Raw genomic sequence first — 22,772 nt, 5'->3', positions numbered from 1 at the left:
CCTGCCTGTATCAACGGTCCAGGCTGGTGGTGGTAATGTAATGGTGTGGGGGATATTTTCTTGGAACTAGCATGGTGTACCTAATAAAGTGGCCGGTGAGTGTAAATCCTATTAAGAAAGCAGCATAAACATGGACTCTTCACAGTTATGTCTCTGAGGTTAGAAGCTGATTGGTTACCATGCACAGGTGCATGAGATTCTGAGTATACCTGCTTCATTAAATCTCCCCCATCGTCTCTATAAGACTCTATAACAGTGGTTCTCAACCTGTGGGTCGTGACCCCTTTGGGGGTCGAACGACCCTTTCACAGGGGTTGCCTAAGACCATCGGAAAACACATATTTCCGATGTGTAAAGAGCAGCTGCTATGTAGAAAGCAGCTGCTGTGTAGAAAGCAGCCACTGTGTAGAAAGCAGCTACTGTGTTGAAAGCAGCAGTATTGTAGGTAAAACGACACTTCATGAATTATAATTACTGGGTAAATAATTTTATGGTTGGGGGGTCACCACAACATGAGGAACTGTATAAAAGGGTCGCAGCATTAGGAAGGTTGAGAACCACTGCTCTATAACAAGAGATATATTTTCAGTAATGGACATAAAAATTAAGGAAAGAATATACATCGTATGCAAAACCACTGTACCTTGACTACATTGCTATTTATTTTCATTTTTCCTAGCACCTCGTATTTGGAATTAAGTCCTTCATTGCTTATCTCATCCCTGATATGCCCAAAGATCTCTGCGACCGAATGAGGAGAGAAAAATACCTGGTGCAGGAAATGATGTATGAAGCCGAGCTGGAACACTTGCAACGGGAAAAGAAAAAGAACGGAAAACACTTAAACCATGAATGGCCTTAAAGGAGATCACAGGAAGCAAAATGGCAGCTTGAGATGAAAAGCAAACAACCCCTAAATATGTATATAATATTATATACATCTATGTGCAATATAAACATGAACATATATGTATATAATAATATATGTAGAACACCTTTTTGTAAACTGGAACATCACTAAGGATAAGGTGACCAATCAGTATTACATGGATTGGAGCATCTCCAGAGTCAAGTGACCTCGGTCAGGTGCTGGCAGCTGGAAGTGAGGTCTGTGATGCGGAGAGAGTTTGTCATTTGCTAAGTACTGTAAATACTCATTTCTCTACCATTATCTAATACAAAGTTCAAAGAGATGTCTGATATACTTTGTCAGCTTTTTGGCTGCTACACTTCCCATAATGCTCAGCAACTGGGAAGCTGGCCAAGAGGATCATCTGTAAGTAAAAAAGGAAGTTCTACTTTTTGTTGTTCATTCAATAATTGTCATATTAGACCGAAAGAAACGGAAGGTGAGTGAAAACCACTTTTTTTTTTTAACATCACACACAAATGACTAGATAATAACTAACAATGCAACTTAAGAAAAAACATTTCTTTATGAATTGACATCTCAGCACATACACTTTGGATCTTGCATCTGAAAGTTGTTTTCATAGCTTTTGTGATCCAGTTTAAAGAATTGCATGATAAGAATGGGAGAATTCTACTGTGGATCATATTTACACTTTTCCAAAGACAGCCTTTATAGAAAAGCACTACTTGGACAATGCAAAAAGCTTGGAGATTGTGCAATGAGCAAAGCAGTCCTGCAAAGCAGCATCAATGAAGCTCCAGCGTAAGCCAACTAACTCAACATCACCCACAAAGGAGTCAGCCATCGGAGACTTGTGTTCTTGTGGTGTGGTGTGATGTTGCCTGCTTTATGTACAACTTGCATACAGAAATGCATTCAGGCCACTTGGTTTTAATAGCTTTTATAGGATAATTTTGTGCACATTTAATATATCAGATTTGAGTGGATGCTGGAAGGTTGAATCACTCACCAGCTTTTGCCAGTGACCTCTATTGTAAGAGTTCCACATATCTATATGCAGGTGCACTTACCTGCTTTAGCCATTATTAGGAAATATCGGTTTTGAGGCCCTTTAGTCCGCATTTACACCTGAGAAGAGAGCATTCCTAGTGATCAGCTTTGTGCAAATGTTTTTGCCAATGTATCAAACTTTGGGTATTGTTTCATGGGTTAGGAGAGGAGAGCAGTTCTAGAAGAGAAGCCCATGTATCAAGCTTCAGGCGTGGCTTCATGGGCTGGGAAAGGAGAGGAGGTCAGTCCTAGAGGAGCAGAGGAGCCCATGTATCAAGCATCAGGCATTGTTTCATGGGCTGGTAGAGGAGATGAGAGCAGACCTATAGGAGCAGAGGAGATTGTTAGGTGCAAAAACACATCTTGCATTTACAGGCACTTCCATTGAAGTCTAGCTGTCCAAAAACAGCTGTTTATGTTAAATAAATAGCTTCTTTGAGCATAGGGAATTATGCTACAAGCAAATGAACTTTGAAGGGCAATTGCAAACAATGGGATTCTGCATGTTGAAGTTGTCAGCATGCATCAAACCTTTAAGTGTGAATGGCGGTCTAAGGCTCCTTCACACTATACTGATCTATTGTGGTGTGATTGTTAATGGGCATTTCCTTTACAATGAATAGGTAAGTTGTGGTGTGCTACATTGCAAGTGCAGTGCCACCCAATGTAGTTATACATTGGGGTGCCATTTTAAATGATTGGCTTCATACACTGAACCATGCAATATAGTATCACTATGCATAGCTGTGAAGTCAACATTAAAGGACATAAATGTACATGACATTTATGTAATAAAATATACAGTACCAACCTGTAGTGCAGCTCCATTGGCAGGGAAGGATTCATCCCTTGAGCCAGTAGGCTTTGGCACTCAAAACAACACCCTGCCCCAGATCTATTGTTTACCACAGAACTTTTTTTTATTGTTTTACTGGATAATTCTGCACTTTGATCATGTGACAATAATGTATATATATGTTATATAATAGGACAGGCACTATTGTACAGGGAAAACACTGCAGCCTTGGCATAAGTGCTGCTCATACTTCTTAGCCATCACAGGAAATCCCATCACAAGGGACATCCAATTGCAGCCTATTAGGTCTAGACAATGCATGTACTGGGAGTGTATTGCAAGATTAGGACAATTTTGAAAGAAAAGTTGTGTGGCTCCAGACAGGACACCTATTAAAGTTGGTGGGAGAGATGTGTCACAGTTAATATTACATGATACATGCTCACCACTGGAGAGGATGCTGAGGATAAGTGCACTGAAAGTTCACTTTTTCCATGAAAGGTATTGTCCCCCAGAAACTGATATTTCAGCTTTGAGTAACTGATGGAGGATAGAACATAAGCTCCTATTTTTCTCATGGACTCCAGAAGTGAGACCTCTTTGTTAGAGTTTCCAGCTCTGTTCCATCTCCAATGTTATTTAAAACCTGAAGGGGTATGCTACATCTCTAGCTCAGTTCATGTGATACAATAAAACTAGTGCAGAACACGGATATCATTCTTAAAGTGTATCCAAAGCCAAACCTTTTCTTGCCATTGGGTAGAGAGTTCCTTTTATTTCCTGTGCTAGAGCAGAGTTTCTCAACCTTTTTCCAGTCAAGGCACCCTTTAAAATTATATACAATCTTGAGGCACCCTATTGTAAAATGTAAAAAAGTCAACTAATTGTTTTGCATAGTGCAACAACATCCATACACATTGGGCACCCAACATTAGAGGTGATTTATTCTTTCAAAGCAATTACACTTTCACTCACTGGTACTGACTAGTATTCCAGCATTTCTTCTTCCTGATTTTCTATAGCCTACACAACTAGCGTGACCCCAGTGCTGACAGAGAGTGGTGGGGGCAAACAAGGATGCTATACAGGTGCCTGATGTACTCTTTATCAACCAATGACATCAGCAAGTGTTAGGATGCTGGTGGCTGGCCTCCATGGTGCCCAAGGTTGTATTGTTAAACAATGGAAACCTGCGACTTTGTGTAACCAAAAAGCTGGTTTGATCCACCTGCTGGCTTGTACACATTTATTGGACAACTTGATACAATTTTTAGGCATTTTGCCAAGGCACCCCTGAAGACCCCAGAAGGCACCCTGGTTGAAAAAGGCTATGCTAGAGAGACAAAAGGAAATTACAGAAAGTCCAAAGTCCCATCAATTTCTGGCTTGATGACAACAGTCACCAGGACTAACAATGAGGGTAAATATCCCCAGGGCAAGGACACAGACGACAATGAAAACCTGAGAGGGGTTCTCACCATATGTTATCCAAAGGAAAAAATGGTTGGCTTTAGATACATTTTAATGGTCATTACTGCTGGGTGGAGCTGGGAAATGTGATAGTCAAACTACTTCCAGAATCCCTCTTACATTTTATTGGTCATTGTTAATGTGGGTAGCTGGAAATTTTGGTGTTGGTCAGATCCGCTCTAGAACCCCAGAAATATAAAAAAGTAATTCAGATTTCTAGTATCCACCCATACCTGAGATATCATTAGTGTTATCTTGTGTACTTTTACCCATGACGTACTTTGTGTGAAAGGACAAGACACATTGTAAAAAAATGTAAAATAACTATGCAGTTTAATTGTGTGTTCTATGTTCCCAACACATTGTATTGCAGAGAAGGGATCCTCTGTGTCACTCAAATGGTTAATCTATTTATTGTTACAAATTTCCATCACTGAATGGATCAATATACTTCAATATGAAGACGCAGGAAGACATCAATCCAGATTCTTCTATAAGCCTAGGTTCACACATATGTGGTGCGGGAAATGCAGTGATCCCGGCACATTTCCCACACCGCATTGCAATTGCACTGTGTTTTGCGATCTGCTGCAGGTGTCAACACAAAGGTAATGACACTCCAAACACAGATTGCAAACCTGCACCGGATTGCATGGTACAAAACGATCTGGTTGCAGTGCTGCTCAAGAAACAAACAAAAAAAATGGTAACACGCATGCTCTGTGGTATGTTGCTATTCTATTCATTGTGAAGGCACCCCAATACATTGTATACAAGAGTGCAACACACAATGACGTCTTGCATCACAACACACGTAACATGTAATGTGGTGCTGTATATTTATTTTTTTTTAAGAGTCCTGAATTTGTTTATCCATGTGGTGTATTGGTAGCCCATTGATAATTGGCTGCCTTAACGCAATGCACATTAACATGTGTCTTAACACTCAACTGTGAATGGGCCCTGACTCTTCCAATGGAGATCACATTTCCTTCACAATTGGGAGCATTGTAGAGATTTCCTTTCACTTCCTGTAACATCCCCAGAATAGAAAATACAAGAAATCTCTCCAATATGATATAGACAGCCACAAATAAATTGGCAGAGGTTTTACACTTTCCCTGCTCTATCCAAAACCAAAAACAAAGTTTTAGCGATACATACTCTATACATACTCTTTGAAAATTTGTGCAAATTTGTGCAAAATTTTATTTTGCTAAATTTCTAGTGTTTCACTACAAGACACTAAAATATCTCTTGAAATACATTTTAAATGCATTTGAAAGACCCTTGCATGTTTCTGAATATATCTTTGCATTTGCTTTTGGATGTAAAACTGGATGAGTTTATCAAGCCTGCCTCATATTGATACGTTTTACAAAATGGCAGCCAAATTATTTTTAAAAAATGAACATTTTAAAATTTTTATAGAACATATAATTTTTGCTCCACTAACTGGTTCACATTTTTGTTTGGCTGGAGTTTGACTGTGGCAGGTGACGCTTACTATTGCACTGTATGTCACTATGTCACTATCACTTAGAGTGTATCTATAGTCAGAACCTACTTTTTTTTGTTTTTCATAGAACGGGGAAAGGTTAGAAAAAAAAAAAGATAAAATGTCCACAATTTTATAAAACCTACAATTTTTGCTCTAGTAACTGGTTTATATTTTTGTTTGGCTGGAGGTAGACTATGGCAGAGGACGCTAACTACTACGTATATTGTATGTCACTCTCACTTAAAGTGTATCAATGGTCAAAGTGTATTTTTTAAAATTTGCATAGAAAGGGGAAAGAATAGAACCTTTGTCTGGTTTTACTTCTATCCAAGGCTCAGTTATACAATTTTCCCATCGCTTTCTGTTCTGAGGACAACCTTTACTAGAAAGGACGCAAAGGAATCTTCCAAGAGAGTCTCCTACTGTAGTAAAACCTGATAAGAATTCTATTTGTTCCCTTCCCTATTTAAAAGAAAATAAAAAAAGTTTAGGGTATAGATACACTTTAATTGTAAGGGTCCATGCACACTAGGTGGCTGAAAAGAACCTCTGGCAAAAAAGCAGCATATAAATGCTCTAGTGGCTTCTACTGCACAAGAGTTAATGAGAGTTTATGGGTATTTGTTTTTATGAGTGTTTTCCCCAAAAAAATCCTCTCTGCTCATTTTCCACTATAATCAATGTACACTTTTTTTTAGCTCAAAATTTACTCTTCAGAATGTGGTTTTGGAGGGTTTTTTCTGCCTCTAAACTCCTGAGAAAGAAAAGCTCAAACACTTCTAGAAGCAGCTTTTTTTTGAGCTGCAGTATGCATGAGCCCTACGTCTTGTGGAGATTAGGTCTTCACAGGGCAGTTTTATTAAAAAAGGCATTAAATAGCCTGTTTACTTATTTAATTCAATGGCGTGATGCACAGGCAATGATCAGATTGTATAGGGCTACCCTAAGGCACAACAATGATCGCCAATTAATGTACACACAACATTTCCAATCTATTCTGTTTGCAATAGGGCAAAACTTCATTTTTTTTTTGCTGAGAACAGAAAAGGAAGTATTTAACTGCCACCACATAGCTTCTGAGTAGACAAAAACAAAAAGAGGGCGCACTGGCCTAGTGCATTACCTTAAAAAATGTGTTTCAGGGGCTCTGAGGAAGAGGCAAGTCCTCTAAATGCATAAGCCTGTTGGAGGTCCAGAGTTCCCATTACAAACACACATGTAGTGCATAATGAACTGAGTGGTTCCTATTCGATGTACCTTTGACTGTATTGTCATTTTGTGAGTACAATACCTACTTTTATCATTTAATAAACACATTCTTTAAGGTAATGCACTAGGCTGGTGCGCCTTCTTTTTGTTTTTCTCTACTCGGTATACTTGGACTTACCCGGTCATTTCAGGGCAGCAAGGCGTGCATATCCCAAGAAATTTGTGATGTGGTCCTATCCATACAGAGTCCATCCCTAAGTGCAGGAGCATTTGGATTTGCCATTTCTTTACCGCATAGCTTCTACCTGGCCAATTTGCTCGATGTACAGTGACAGGCCATAGTATTGAAGAATTGGCAGCCTTTTGTAATGACAAAGATATTTGACTGTGTTTGGCCACCCCAAGATTACAGCGGAAGTGAACTGTAGCGAGCTTGATTAAAACCCAATTGAATCAGCTAAATACATTCTAGGTGCATCAAAACAAAGGTCTGTAAAGTCTTACCATTTGTTGTCCACAGGAAGCAGCTACATCCTACATCCATCATTGCCTGTCTCCTGCCAGCTTGCTAAAGAGAAGGGACCTTGTTCTCTAAGTGGAAGCAATAGTCTCTCTGTGCAGATCTGACACCCCCGTGCTGAGACAGACCTATAGCTGAGCTCTGATGTAGCAGGGGATGGGTCCAACCTGTGCAGAGACCACTGATTTCACCAAGGGAGTATGGGGCCTTCTCTTCAGCAAGATAGCAGGCAAGAGGCATTTCTACTAGGATGAGGCTGCTTCCTAAAGAAAAAACTGTAAGACTTTGCATTTTTTTTTATTTATCTGGAATGTTTTTAGCTCATTTAAACCGAAAAGTTGGGCTTTAACACCTTTCTGCTGACTTGCAACTTTAAGGCTAGGTTCGCACTTGCCCTCTTTCTGAAAAATGATCCACGGTGGATAGCTTATCAGAGTGCGGCGTAAGCTGCCGCTGTCAAACATTCAGGAGGTGGTCTTGCCACCACCTGAATGCCTGTGTTTTGTTTGTTTTTTTGCTTTTTTGGCAAACTGCAATCTTAAATGGAACTAATGTTACACAACCACGAGCCAAGTGTTTGGCCCACGATTGTGGCACAACTACATTGACTTAAATTAATGAGATTTACAGGGGTGGCACCTGTCAGCTTAACATTCTGCATTGAATTTCCTGTGGCTGTGACGCAAAGCATCACTGTCACGTTGTGTGAACAGCCCCTTTGGCTGTATTGTACACTTTGTGTGGTCAGTTGGGAGATGCAAAATATTGGCTCAATCACCTATTTTTATTGCCCCCATGGCCGCCCCTTTGATGGCGGCATCAAGGCTTACTGAAGCCCCTTCTAGGACCTGCCACCCAACCTCCACCTTCATTGCCCTGAGTCTACCCATAAGCACCTATTGTCCCAAAATCTGATCAGGAGAGATGAAGTTGCAGACAATTGGGTCACAAAATTTTTCAAGACAGTGTGGTGGAGTGCTGATGGTTTAATCTCAGTAGTGTTGTCTTTTTATTACATCAGCAATTGTTACTATAAAAAAAAACAAATAAAAAAACATGCAAATACATTTGAAAACTTCTACAACCATTTTTCTGCACATGTAACTGATTATATGAATGTACTTAGCAGAACTGTAACATTTTATATGAAAACTGACTTATTATATGCACATGACTTCAGGAAAATAGTTATTTTTATGCTTCAGGGTAGCATGCAACTGTTTTTATATGCAGCATTTTTGATTTCTTGGTTTATGTACAAATCTTAAATGCAGATGGACTTTTGCTGTGGAAACCCTTTACCGCTAACCTGAAATATTTATGCAAGTAACCTTTTTTAAAACATGTAACATGATGATAATGTGCACAAATTATTTTCTCGTGATAAAATAATTATTTTGCATTATGAGGACTACATAAAAGAATTTCCTTTCTGCAGCAAAAATTAATATAGTGTATTAATAAATACATTGCTGTGGTATTGCAGCATGCACAAGACACCTACGAGGAGTTGTAGACAAGGCACCTTGACTTTGTATGATGAAACAAAAGTTCTGTAACAGCACCCAGTTTTATAGATGTGATTAGTGACTGAAAAGAAATGCACTGAATTGCTTGTCTACTGTATATTATTAGTAAATTATGGGGTGGATTTACTAAAGGCAAATAGACTGTGCACTTTGCAAATGGAGTTGCGCTCTGCAAGAGCAGTTGCTCCCGTTTTCCCCAGAGCTTAGTAAATGTGGTAAAGCTCTGCTGATTTCCATCATCATGTGCAAGGAAAAATTATTTTTTTTAATTTTCCTTGCCCTTGATTGGTAAAAGTAAAGCTTTACCACATTACAATTACTAAGGAAAATGAGTGCAACTACATTTACAAAGTGCACCGCATATATGTCTTTAGTAAATCATCCCCTATGTGACCTATTTCTGTACCCGTATATGTCCAAATGCAAAAAAGTTAAAAAGGTGAAAGCTGCATTTTCTAAAAGATACAAAAAAAAAAATAGAAATTGTTCACAATATTCACAGTTAGGATTAAGATCTGCTTTTACGTTTACATTTACATGGCAGTTTAGCAGTGGCCAGAGAATCAGTAGATTCTTGGCAGCAGTTATAAACTCTGCCTGCATACACTTTGTGCAAACAGTTGCTGTTGTAAGTGGTGACCATCAGATTTGTACTCTTTTCAAACTATGGCAGGCGCCACTGCTGTTTGTATGGTTACATGCAGAAAGAACCTACGACCAACCTTGGGTTCAGCCAGCGAGGGCTGGATTTTCTGTGGCGTTTTGATTGCACACAAACTGGCTGCAGTTAATTGTCCAGTTTGCATGCGGCCATAGGATAGTGTGTTGCTGTGTCCAGATGCAGTGTTTAGCCACCTCGGAAGGTAGCACATTATCCTCTGCTAAACTGCTGTGTGAATGCAGTGTTAGTGTGTGTCAAGCCAAAAACCTTTTTTTCTAGTTTTGGAAACTGGGGAAGAGTCAGATTTTTACTACTATCCAGGGCTTTGTCAGAAAGATTTACCCTTATGTCCTGTCGACAATGTTTCACAGGGCAGTAAGTGAGGAAAATTCTCCAATAGTAACACAGAGAGAAATAAAAATGCTTAGAGAGTAAAGAAGAGAAGAATGAAAGCCAGAACTCTTGTTAGATTTTTATTTCTATTTATATCCCCATTGCTGATTTTCCTTCACCTCCTGTCTGATAATACCATTGTCAGCAGGACAGGAAATGAGGATAAATCTCCCCAACGGAGACAGCAATATCCATTGTATGTTTTGAATGACCCCCTTAATGTCCTGGTGAGACCCATTCCTATAAATTCTTGCCCTGTAATCACAGGGGTAGAAGGTTAGGAAAAATCATTTCAGTGAAGTTACAGGTAACAATACAAATCTAATGAGAGGTCTAATTATTCACCTCTGTGTGCAAAACTATTATAAAAGTTGTAAGGGGAGTTGGGATCTCATCTCATTTCTCACATATAGAAGACACCTCTACATTTCCTTTTGGTTCTCAGTAGGAAGTCTCTGGTAAACAATATAAACATGTTTACCTTACCTGAATTAGATGCCCACAGCAGATTCCTACAATAAATGTTGCCAACCTAGGAGCTAGTTCCTTCAAGAGGATAGCTAAAATGCAAGATGTCCGCACACAAGAGCCAAAGTGAACATTTCTGGTTTTTTCCATCACTTTTACCAAAATGGTAACAATATTAGTTATGATAGGACAATCACCAGACAAAATGCTCACTTGCTCAGTATCGTTTAAGAATTTAAAATGCAATATTTAATATTTAGAAATTATTTTTAAGCAAGAAAATTGTGTAATTTGAACCAAATAATGTTTATGCTTGAAGACACTGTGTGATGGATTGGAAGGTTTTTTGTATGTGTGATTTAGGTGAAATAAAGTCCACCTGTCAGTATATGTAAATCTGAACTGTCCTCAGAAATGAAAAGCAGGCATCCTTTTGTTGTCTCTACATTTGCAGATCTCTATGGTCACTTCAGTAACAAAATGCAGAGCATTTTTTACGCACTTGTGGACAATGCTTATTAAGCATAATACACATGATCAGTACTGTCATGTGTTAATGTATAGTGTACTAGAATCAGTTTAATGTTAAGAAACAATGGAGTTCCAATCAGACCTAAACTTCAGAAGACCATCGATCCATTAGAGAGGCAAGGCATTGGGGAGCCAGCAATAGCCAGTCCTGCATTGCTCTGGTTCCAGGTCTCATTACATCAACAGGGTCTTTATTCACTTTCATTGAAGACCCTACTGACATTACAGCTCTATTTCAGGTTAGATTCATGATCATTAACTGGGGGAGGGAACATGAGCCAATTATGTGTGCTTTTTGTCATTGTGGACCTTCCACCCTTCCCCTACATGGATCAGTGTACTTTAAAGCTTTAACATCATCATGCTTTTACAAGCATTGGGTTTACCTGCCTTGTATATGGTAGCAAATGTGTGCATTTTATGGTCCAGCTGTTCTGTAAAAAATGCATGTTAACAGATGTAGATGCACGTAAAGGCCTGCAATACGTTTAAATGCCTGTAAGCTGATGCAGGTAAACTTGTGTTAATACATGTTAACCCATGTTAACTCATTTGAAGCTCCAAAAACTCTTAAGAACTGGGGTCAAAATGCCTTTTTTTGCTATTTCCTTCAACATCCTGAGGAAGCCTACTCATGTATAGATGAAGCCTTATGTACTATGCTTTGTGCTCCTGTTAGAGAGGATGGAAAGATTTCCATTCATTCGTATTGGAAAAACCACAAATATGAAGCTCAAAACCTTTTTTAATTGCCACACTCAGCCATGCAAATGTTATCTTTAACCTCACCCTTAATCGAAACCTGTCCTGGTAGAAGTAAGGAAGCTGATATTGCTGGGTTCCTTCAAAAAATTTTAGTTGCCTAGCACTCGTGATAATTGGACTTCAGTACCTCTGAGTTACTGGCTTGGAAGTAGCATGAACAAATAAGAACTCCAGATCTACTAGTCCTGGATCCGTGACTGAAAAATATTTGAGTCGTTAGGTCAACATGACAACCACAATAGCACACGTTTCCTCCAACAAGCAGCTTTTGTTGTAGGGTCAGTTGAGTAAGTTGGTTATGATTCTATTCCTGTGGTGTACCTAGCATATTTGACACCCAGGGTAGATGTTTTCTAAGGCGCAAAAAGAAGTTCTCCCAGGATTCCCCTCACCTTTGTATCATATGATACATCAGAACTGAGGAGGAGCCTGGAAGAGCTTCCCTCGGTGCTTTGCTGCTCTACATTTGTACAGGGCAAGCACACGCAACACATCGGTTAAAGTGTGTGGCAGGTGCAGTCCTAGAGCATGTCCTAGCTTGTTGTACATAAGACAAACTGCACCCCTTCCCCCCATTCTACAAAAGATATGCTAACATCTTCAACTTTCCTCCTTAATGGCAAGTGAGGCTATGGCTATCCATAGATGGGCAAATGTCACCAGAGCTGCCTATCCACTGGGAATTGCCAAACAGACTAGTCACCAAGTGACTTATTTATGATTCACTACTTTTTTCCTTTTCTTACTAAAATAAGGAAAGAATCTGGCTAACTCAGAGATTTGCTTGATGACTAATCAAGCATTCCTTTTCCCAAGGCATATCCATAAATGACTCAATCCTAGTCTTGTATTCAGCATCAGATATGGGATGTGATCATACAGTTTGTGGCCAGCCTAAGGATTTAAGACTCATATATTTAATAAAGTATGGCTGTTAGACATGGATAGTAGCAGAAAGTGAAAATATTGGCAGAACATTTTAATAGATAAATATGTTTGTCATGCAAGATTTCAACAATACCTAGTTTTCTTTGTAAAGCATGGTGACACCAGAACTCAGCAATCTTGAAAACTTGTACAACAAAATCTGTTCCATTAGCCAGTGAAAGGTATAACTTATATTTTCACATTCTTGCTGCATCCACTCTGTATAAACGTGTTACTTGTAAGGACCATTTAAATTCTTTTGTTCTTTCATTTCTGAAAATGAAAGGTGGTACCACTGGTTGATAACAGCTCCACCCAAAAGGGGAAGTTCCACTTTAAGCCTTTGTCCCCCGCTCCCCATTAAGGATTGGCACCTTTGGGGGGGGGGACCTGAATTGGTGCCCCACTCCCACTTCCGCTGCGATCACTTAGGCGATCGAAAGTGGAAGTTGTCCCCCCCCCCTCCCTCCTGTTGTCTTCTAGGGTACGTGACAAGTCCCAGAACACTACGGGGCCATTCACAAAGCGCAGAGCTTCTCGCACATGCGCAGTGGTCACCCAGCTGTGAAGCCTCAAGCTGTCACAGCTCGGTTCCCACACTGAAGATGCCGAAAACAGGGAGAGAAGATGGCTGGTGAAACCAGGCACAGTGAGGACACCGCTGGCCCGAGGGACAGGTAAGTGTCTGTATTTGAAAAGTCAGCAGCTACGGTTTTTGTAGCTGCAGACTTTAATTTATTTTTTTTTCAACTGGAACTCCGCTTTAATTTCACCAATAAGCTAAATTGATTGCTGGTATTTTAATACACCACTAATGATTATGCATAGGAAATGTGAATTGTCTTCCCAAAAAAACGAAAAAGCTGCTTTAAAAATTCCTTTACGGGTTTGAAACCATAGAATTTTATTTTTTTCTTTGTAAAACAAGCTTTATATTTCCAACAAATAGTTCTTTCTTATCACTCATTTTGTACCTTGCACTTGCAGTAATTAAAGGCTATTTAAACACATGGATCAAATAGAGTTAATAAGAATCGCTTCATTTTCTGTAATTGATGCACAAGAATATTGATCCGATATTACATAGGTAAATTAAGTCATTATCCAGTACCACATCTGCACATCACTGCCATTACAGCTTTCTGCACAAGGATCATGCATTATTTTGAGGAGTCCTGATTCACTGAAGTACCGTATTTCTCATTAATAAAATTTGAGGAGGATGTCATTACTGAATTACTTTTAAAAATGGTAGTAGTCTTGCTGTTTTGAGTTTAAAGTGCACCTTCAGATGCCTCCTCCCCCTGCCTATAACACAATTGCAAAAAATAAAATAAAGTAACCTAAATATTTTTGTAAAAACTTTCTAAAGCTCAGGTTCATCATTCTGGCCTAAGGAGCAATGGTGTATCCGGACCCCGTTTATGCGCAGGAACAACGCGGGTCACTCCAGGATCCATTGAGCCACTTCTGCCAATGAGTGTGTCCACCAAACTGCCTCCTGGGATATATATGTCACTCATCTTAGGAGGCAGCTTGCAGGATCTCATGCATGTGCAGAAACAGCACAGGGGTCTCTGCCTTTTCACTCTCTATCCAGTGGCTGATTTCCCCATCTGAGGAGGGCTGCACCCCTGGAACATTTCCTTTGGTTGTCGCTGTCCTGGTACCCTTGGCTTCCCTTTTGGCTGTGCATATCCTGAGGCGCAGGAGAGTACATACGATATCCGGTTCGGTTGTTTTCACTGGCAGGGCCTGTGGCATATCCGCAGGTCCCACAGACTCGGGGAGCAGCAGTATAGGGAGCATTTTCCTTACAAGTAAAACATTGCTGAACTCCATGGTCTACTATATATGTTTTTTTTCTTACTTTTATACAGGGACAATTATTGAGATAAAAATGATTGTATGAATGGCGTTCCTCTTTAATACTTTCTGAATTACTGACCTATAACAAATATGCAGGACTGATTCAGTCTGAATACACTGGCTGCATGCTTGTTCTGGGTCATTAGCTCTAAAAACAGCATTTCATGGAGAAGGTCCACGATGAGAACCTCCATATTTCTCTCATGGCTCATCCTTTCTGCTTTTAAGTTGAGGCAAGACAGTATAACAAGACAGATTTTAATGAGGTTGGCGAAAAGGAAGCCAAAGGCCCTCTTTCAACCAGCCTAAAGCACAGTAGAGCCTTCTTAAAATAGAAAGTATTTGCATGTTTCACTTCTATCACAAATCCAATAAAAGGTTTTATGCCTTATTTTAGGATAGTGGATGAACAGGTTTGAGCACTGCAGCATTCTCTGAGATATTTAAGCCTTTAAAGTGGAAGTACACAGCATCTGAGCACCACAAACCAAAAAAAAAACTATGATTCATTGTTAATATTCAAAGCAAACTCACCCATCCTTCCATGTCTTCATGCTTTGTTCTGCTGGGAAATCACTTTGAAAAACACCCTCGTAGCATTTCTGGCCGTGGCTGTCTTGAGTAAGGGCAAATGATTCATGCAGCATTTACTGTAAAAAACATACACAAAAGGGGGCAAACTCCTTGTGCATTACCACCGTACAATTTATCCAATCCTTTTAGAGATGAATGGATACTCACAAGTGATTAGGAACAGCTGGCATGTAACATAAATGTTTCAACTTTGGACGATACGTCCCATCTTGAAATTGTCTGGTTGGAAAGCTAATGCGTTTCGGGAGTCATGCCCCCTTTCTCAGAGCTGAACCAGCTGCAGTTAGAGCCTGGTAAAGCATCAGAAAGGAGGAAACCCAGTCTTTGGTAATGTCCATGGGTTCCAGACTTCAGGCAGTCATTGCCAGTAAAGGATTCTCAACAAAATATTAAAAATGAACATTTTATTTATGATTATATTCAATTTTTCAATTACTTTTGGTCCCTTGAAAAAGGGGGGATGGTTACTCTTAAGCAGGGGCGTCCCTAGGGTTGGTGTCACCCGATGCAGTAACACTTGGTGACACCCCCTCCGACGATCCCCGCAGAATGGATCGGGTCTACGGATTGAGCATAATGGATCGGACGCTGATCCATTACACTCCCCAATCCGCAGATCCGATCCATCCTGCGGGGATCGTTGGCTTTCTTTACAACCTACCTTTTTGTGGAGCGGGGTCGGTGTCACCCCGTATAGGATGAATGCCGACGATCCCCGCAGGATGGCTCGGATCTGCAGATTAAGCATAACGGATTGGAGCCCGATCCATTATGCGCCCCAATCCGCAGATCCGATCCATCCTGCGGGGATCGTCAGCTTGCTTTACAACTTACCTTTTCGTGGAGCGGGTCCAGTGTCACCCCGTGCGGTAGGTGTCACCCGGTGCAGCGCGTACCCCCCGCACCTGCCTCAGGATGCCACTGCTCTGAAGAGCTGTAATTCCTAAACCATTCCTCCAATTTGGATGTACATACCCTCAAATTAAACCTGAGAGTGTGCACTTTCAGCCCATATCCATTATATAACTATAGCTTGAATATGTTTTGGTCAATACCTGAAAAAATCTAAAATTGTGCCTGTGTCCAAATATATATGGACCTAACTGTATAATCACTTAACAAATGAGTCTATAGGCACACCTGCCATCTAGTGGTAGATTTTCGTATTTGCAGCAAGAAATAAGTAAGATAAAAGGCAATTACATTAGTATCTTCAAAAAAGAAAAAACAGCTTCCATTAACTGTATATGCGCCGGTAAGGTCCAATCTTGTGTCCTATAGATACCCATCAGAACGAAAATTTAAATTATATTCTGGAGCCAGGGGTTTAAATTTGCGGATAAGTCATATTTGGGCGAGCATATCTGAATGAGATCCCAAAAAGCTACGCCCTTGGCGTCCGTATAATTGCACCTAAGGACGTGGTATGGCACAAATTAATAACTATACAGTGAACATTGTTCCTATACAACACTCAGATAAGCTGGGCGAATCCCAATTCCGAACAGTATTTGCCTCCCAAATCACATATATTGACCATCAACAAATAATACTATACAATGCGAAGAGTCATAATAAATTACATTAATCAATGTAAAAAATTCTCAGTAAAATATAAAAGTCTTATTAATAAATCTTTGTTGTGCTGTGGCCTAGGGCAAAATATATGAGATTGTAAAACTCATAAGAATGGTTTAAAACTTAACAGCTTGTTCAAGCCTAAGTAATAAGTAGCATTAAGCTTATAAATCCATTGCGTCTCAGGTTGCAAAGGTTTTTGATCATAATTCCCTCCTCGTACGTGTGGTGGGATATGTTCCAACACCATAAATCTAGTCATTTCCAGGTTGAAATTATGATATAAACCTACTTGTCTGCTAATGGGGGTTTTTATTTTGTGATTTTTAATAAGTGAGACATGGTCTCAAATCTGCTCAAGAAATTGACGTTTAGTTTTACCCACATAAAAGCAGCCACATCGGCATTTCATCAAGTAGACTATGGCTGGTGTTTGACAAGTAATTCTATGCTAGATATAATGAACTGCACCATTTGGAAGATGAACTTATTTACAATTCGGCATAAAGCAGCAGAAACTGCTTTTTTGACAGGGAAAAGTACCAGTATGGCCAGCAAGATTGGATTTGGCTTTATTGTGATGGCTACGAACTAGTTTTTCTTTGATGGAACATGATCGTTTATAAGTAATAGTTGGATTTGGAGAAATATATTTACTGGCCGTGGAGTCAGCCAATAATAAAGGCCAATACTTCTTTAGTATCTTCTTTTATTTGTTAATGTTGTTTAGAATAGGTGGTTATTAACCGTACAGTTCTGTCATCTTTTAATTAACATTTACCGAAGAGTAATGATCGATGTTCCTGTTTTTGAACTTTATAAGCTTTTTTCAAACAACAATGGAAACCAGGGAGTAACCGAAGAAAATTAAAAAAAAAGGTTCAAACAAGTAAATATGATCTCCTTTCCTATCTATTTACTAATGCTAACAGCATAAGGATTTAAAATAGTCAATGTTGACTGAGAAAGTGAAGTTCTGCTTTAGCAAGTCTTACAACTAGCAAGCCAGGGTTGCTTTCAAGTCCAGTTAGTAGAAGTATCAAGTGCAAGACCTTGGCAATCCCACATTATGGGGCAAATCATTAAACTAGAACTAGATGCTTCCTGTTTCCTTACTGATTGTACTTTTAGGAACTGCTTGGATGATGGCTTGGGGGGCTTTCTACTAAGGTGATGATGTTTGATCACTTCTTTATTTTCCTTGACCAGTTTTGTATCCAAAATGCTGGTTTAAAGCATAGATAAAGCCCCATATTTAGAAATGTGTACACCAAACTGCCTCTAGCTGTTTCAGTCACGTTGACCTTCATCAGTGCGGTGTAAAAAACACATGGCTTCTAGTAAGTAGAAGGGGACCAAAAAGAAAGTATATTCAGAAATGTTATGGGAAGGTGGGAACCAAATAGCATTCCACTAAACTAGTCTGAAGCACAATAGAGTCGTCTTACCATAGTACATACCTGCATGTCTTCCTTCACAAATAAAAAGCATTTATTTTTTTCATTTTAATAGAGACTACATTTTTCATTTTACCTTGAGTAAACATTGCATACAGACCTATAGGTTTACAGCACAGACACAGCCTTATTGTTTGGAGCCACTTATTCCAAACTTCATGCAGCTATTCCAGTTTATTGGCCAACATCAGTACAGTGCAGGGAAACTTGCAAACTTTAACTTTACCCTCCGTTGTGGAATGGTGGAAGGGCAAAGCAGCATTATTTAAGTCTGCTGAAGTTCTGACTTGAGTAAAGCAGATTAAAGGCCGTTGTGGTGCTCAGATGATGATGCTTAGGTCGGAAAACAGATTGTTTGAATGTTTTTCCAAGCTGGAGTTACATCGCCCCTGAAAAGATGAGCAGGTCTGAGCACTGCAGCATTCTTGGAGATACTTAAGTCTTTAACAAATCTTAAAACTAGCAAGTCAGGGTTGTTTTCAAGTCCAATTAGTAGGAATATCAAGTGTAGGACGTTGGCCAGTCCACATCATAGGGCAAATCCTTCAAGAACTAGATACTTCCTGTTTCCTTACTGATTGGACCTATAGGAACTGGTTGGATGATGATTTGGGGGAGGGGGCTTTCTACTAAGACTATAATGTAGCTGTCAATGTTGGTTCAGATGGTGAAAATTTAGGAACGGTCCAAACATTAACCACATGGAACAAATTCCCATATGGTATGACTGTCTTTTTGCTACTTTACAAAATTAGGTTTATTTATAAGCTGAAGAACGCTTAGCACAAAGCCAGAATAGCACTATAACCAACCATGAGGTTTTGTAATCTCATTGGCTGATATGTTTTTTTTATGTTGTATATGCTTTTTTGCATAACCTTATTAAAATGGATCTATAGACCCTTTGACACTTGGTGGCCTTTTGGTCATGTGATCTGAGCTACGATGAGCTTTGCTTTTGGCCTTAGGTAGAGATCGCACAACCAATTTTCCTAGTTTGTAGTGGAGAGGTAAGTATTTTGTCAACTATCTCTACCTTTTCTGAACAGTACATATGATTCTTCTGTTCTTAAAGTGTCAAGGATACTTGAGCTCCACTCTAAATTTGATCACGTTTTTAAATATGCCTTTAAAAGTGCAAGGATTATAGTTTAAGTAAAGTTCCCATATATAATTGCACAGCACAGTGAACAGTATTGTAATCTATATTCCTTATAACATTCTTTCACAATAACATGATACTTTTCATATGTTGTATGCAATGCATCATTCGTACTTCTGTTAACGGCATATCAAATTTTATGTATTCTTTATTTTTAATTATTGATGTTTACATTCTTTATGCATTAAATTATATATTGTAAAGACACTTGCTTAAATTATTTTCTTTCTTGGATACAAAATATTTGCATTATGTATATTTTAAATGGAAAAAAATGGATTACTAAATAAATACAACACTGGAAATCTTTGGCGTGTTTTGGGTTCTTGTTGAGTTGTTGGTTCATGTCGTGTTACTTATTAGTGACCTACTGCACATCCAGATACTCTTTCCTTTGTAACAGGTTCCCTATGAACATGCTGAAAAAATATCTCTGCACATATATAAAATTATAGCAACGAAAAGAATAGTGTAGCTCTACCCAAAATATGTAATGTATACTCAAACGAATCTATGATGTAACATAAAACTATTCGCATATTAAAAAGTGGAAACATATTACCCGTATAGTCCAACAAAGATCATCCGTGATTGACAATGCCAAAATCCTCTTTGATAGTGATCACTGTGCTCCTCAGAATATCAAGCACACTCCACCCAGTGATACATGAGTCTGCTCATCTCGGTATTTGCCCTCAAAGCTTCCAAAGAGGTCATATCAGCTTTTCCCATACATGGGTACATCATTCTGGTCTGCCTTCAGCTTTTACTCCTCCAATATACATCCTCTTCAAAACCACGGCACAATGGCATAGAATGGAAAAGAATACTTAGAGTGTTCACTGTAGATTTTTATCCCGATAAATGGAAAATCACCCTCACATAGGAAAGGATAGAAACTTGCATATCAAATACCAATCCTCCAGCTTACTACCAACTCCCAGATATGCAACCTGATGGTGTGATTGGCAAAAAGGAAGAATGAATGAACTAGCACGGCGCTTCACAGCTCTCTGGTAATTCACTGAGGACTACAAGTTGACAGCCACTAAGGCTTTCGGGACTTATATTCCCTTGTTTAAAGATGCAGTCTTTAACTATATTCCCCATCGCACACATTCCTGGAAGTACGGCTCATCAATGGAGGGTGCTGTAGCGTCTACCAGCTGGGACTGGAAACATCATAAGCAAAGGTACATATTCGCCAGCACTCCATGGATCCTCAATATGCAAAAAGTAAAAGAAAATGCAACATTTCAGAGCCGCGCAGGACCCCTTTATCAGGCATCACATGCCTGACGAAAGGGGTCCTGTGCGGCTCCAAAACATTGCACTCTTTTGTGATGTGATCTTTTCGTAATAAAAACCTTTTTTGGACCATATTGGAGATCCACGGTGTGCTGGTGAATATGTACGTTTTCTCATCCACAGATGACTGTGAATAAGCAATGCGGCCGTGTGGGCGGAGCCTCCATTCACACCTGTGTGCACAATTCCTGAAGGGCAGCAACACTCACTATTCTCAATTGGCCTGATCATATCTGAGTGTTGTGTCACTTGTCACCTGTTGCCTTAAGCTTTAAGAAACAGATGAGCTTGTTTGGGGCAAAATTGTGTTTTTGGCCCATAGACTTTACCGGAAGTGCCTGAAAAATGCTTAAAACATTTTTTTTCAGGGGCTCCCAATTGAAAGTCTATGGGGCCAAAAACACACGATTCTGCTCCTGTTCTACAAATTGCAGATGCAAAGTCTACATCACCTTATAGTTTATGGTTGAACTGGATGGACTTTTGTCTTTTTTCAGCCAGACTAACTCTGTAACCTGCCTATGATTACACTAAGGGATCTGTTTATACAAAAAAGTAGTGTGTGAACCGCTTAAGCATTTGCTCAGCCGTCATCCCCATATTTTGCCAAAAATAAATATTTCCTATGATTGCCAGCTCCATCTACTGGCCATAATTCTGTATTTTCCTGATTGAGGTATTTCACAATAATACCACATCATGGCCTTTAGATGGAGCTGATGGTCATAGGAAATAACTATATTAGGCATAAAGTATTGGTAACAGTTGAGCAAATGCTTGATGCATTTGCATAGCAATATTTTTTTAAATAGATCCCCTCTCTTAGTGTTAAAGGGAGTTAACTGTTTGAGAGAGGGGGTTTTTATTCCCCTTGTATAGATACAGTATACAAATAGCATATGGTGTAAACCTAAAGTAAAAAAAACAGTATGGAACACAAGTAGTTAGCGATAAAATAATATTAAATCCATATCATAAAGTCCATAAAAAGCACCTGTGGGCAGCTCCACTGAGAGACTGGAATATATCTCTGTAAGAGCGAAAAGGAACACAAGGGGGTGCCTCTAAGTGTAGTATTAAAAACAATTTAATAACCCTGAAGTGTTACACTCACATATATCAAGAAGTAAGAAGCATGACTGGTGCTCCAAAATGCATTACCTAGGCTACGGACCCACCCTTCCCTGAGGCCACTTCCAGTTGTGCGGTCCACGGTGGTTCTTTGACGTCACTTTGGGTTCCACGTTCCATCACGACCTCAGGAGCCAGTGCTTTCTGTGGAGCGCAGATGTCTGTCTTTTCTCTCGGTTCCATCTGGTCTCGGACACCGCTGCAGATATACCATTCGACAAGTGGCTGTGGTCTCCTACGCCTGAGTCATCTATAACACATTACAATGCTTCTTACTTCTTGATACATGTGAGTGTAACACTTATGGTTTATTAAATTGTTTTTAATACTGCACTTAGAGGCGCCCCTTGTGTTCTTTTTTTATTTCCCTTTTATGTGAGTTCATGCTGAACTTATTACCTTATGCTGACATTACAGGGCTATAGTTATGCTAAGTATTTATTTTTTCATTTTAGTTTTGGATAGAGTGGAGAGGGATTAGAACCCTTGTCAGGTTGTTATTGCTGTCTGTGTCCCCGTTAGGAAGATTCACCCTCGCTATTTTGTCCCATTTACCATGATCAGTGAGAGTGAGAGTGAAAGAAAAGCCTGCATTCTGATTTGTCACCAGACCAAGAATAGAGGAGGAATGTTCCAATGGGGGCACTAGATCTAGTGACAACCAGGGATTCCCTCACTTTGGAGAGATTTGCCCCCACTTCTTGTTTTGGCCATAGGACAGGAAGTGAAGGGAAATCTCCCCAATGAGACAGATGGTACAAAAAATATCCAAAATGAGAAAAAATGTCTTTAGTTCTACTTTAAAATACAAAAAAAATTTCCGTTTAAAGTATCAAAGCCAGATGATGAGATCTATGTAAACTAATAATGGTGGGGAGGTGTATTTGATGACCCATTTCTATCTTTTGTGACAACAACCAAATTGTCAGCTTTTACATATGGAAACATCCTGTATGATCATGTGTATTAAGGCTTCGTT

General features: G+C 39.4%; 1 protein-coding gene across 1 annotated transcript in view; it reads left to right on the top strand.

Moving 5' to 3' along the window:
• Positions 1-19,659, top strand: part of ANO3 (anoctamin 3) — a 475,402-nt gene extending 455,743 nt beyond the window's left edge. The window contains exon 27 of the mRNA XM_089654966.1: positions 680-19,659. Within this exon, the coding sequence (XP_089511092.1) occupies positions 680-862 (183 nt within the window). The 3' untranslated portion in view covers positions 863-19,659. The remainder of the gene's footprint in view (positions 1-679) is intronic.
• The last annotated feature ends 3,113 nt before the right edge of the window (positions 19,660-22,772 follow it).

This window comes from Staurois parvus, unplaced genomic scaffold, assembly GCF_062004578.1.
Source record: "Staurois parvus isolate SC_StPar_1 unplaced genomic scaffold, SC_StPar_1.0 ptg000818l, whole genome shotgun sequence".
Classification (NCBI taxonomy): Eukaryota; Metazoa; Chordata; class Amphibia; order Anura; family Ranidae; genus Staurois; species Staurois parvus.
Note: the sequence above shows the minus strand (reverse complement) of the source record. Positions and strands in the feature narration are given on the sequence as shown.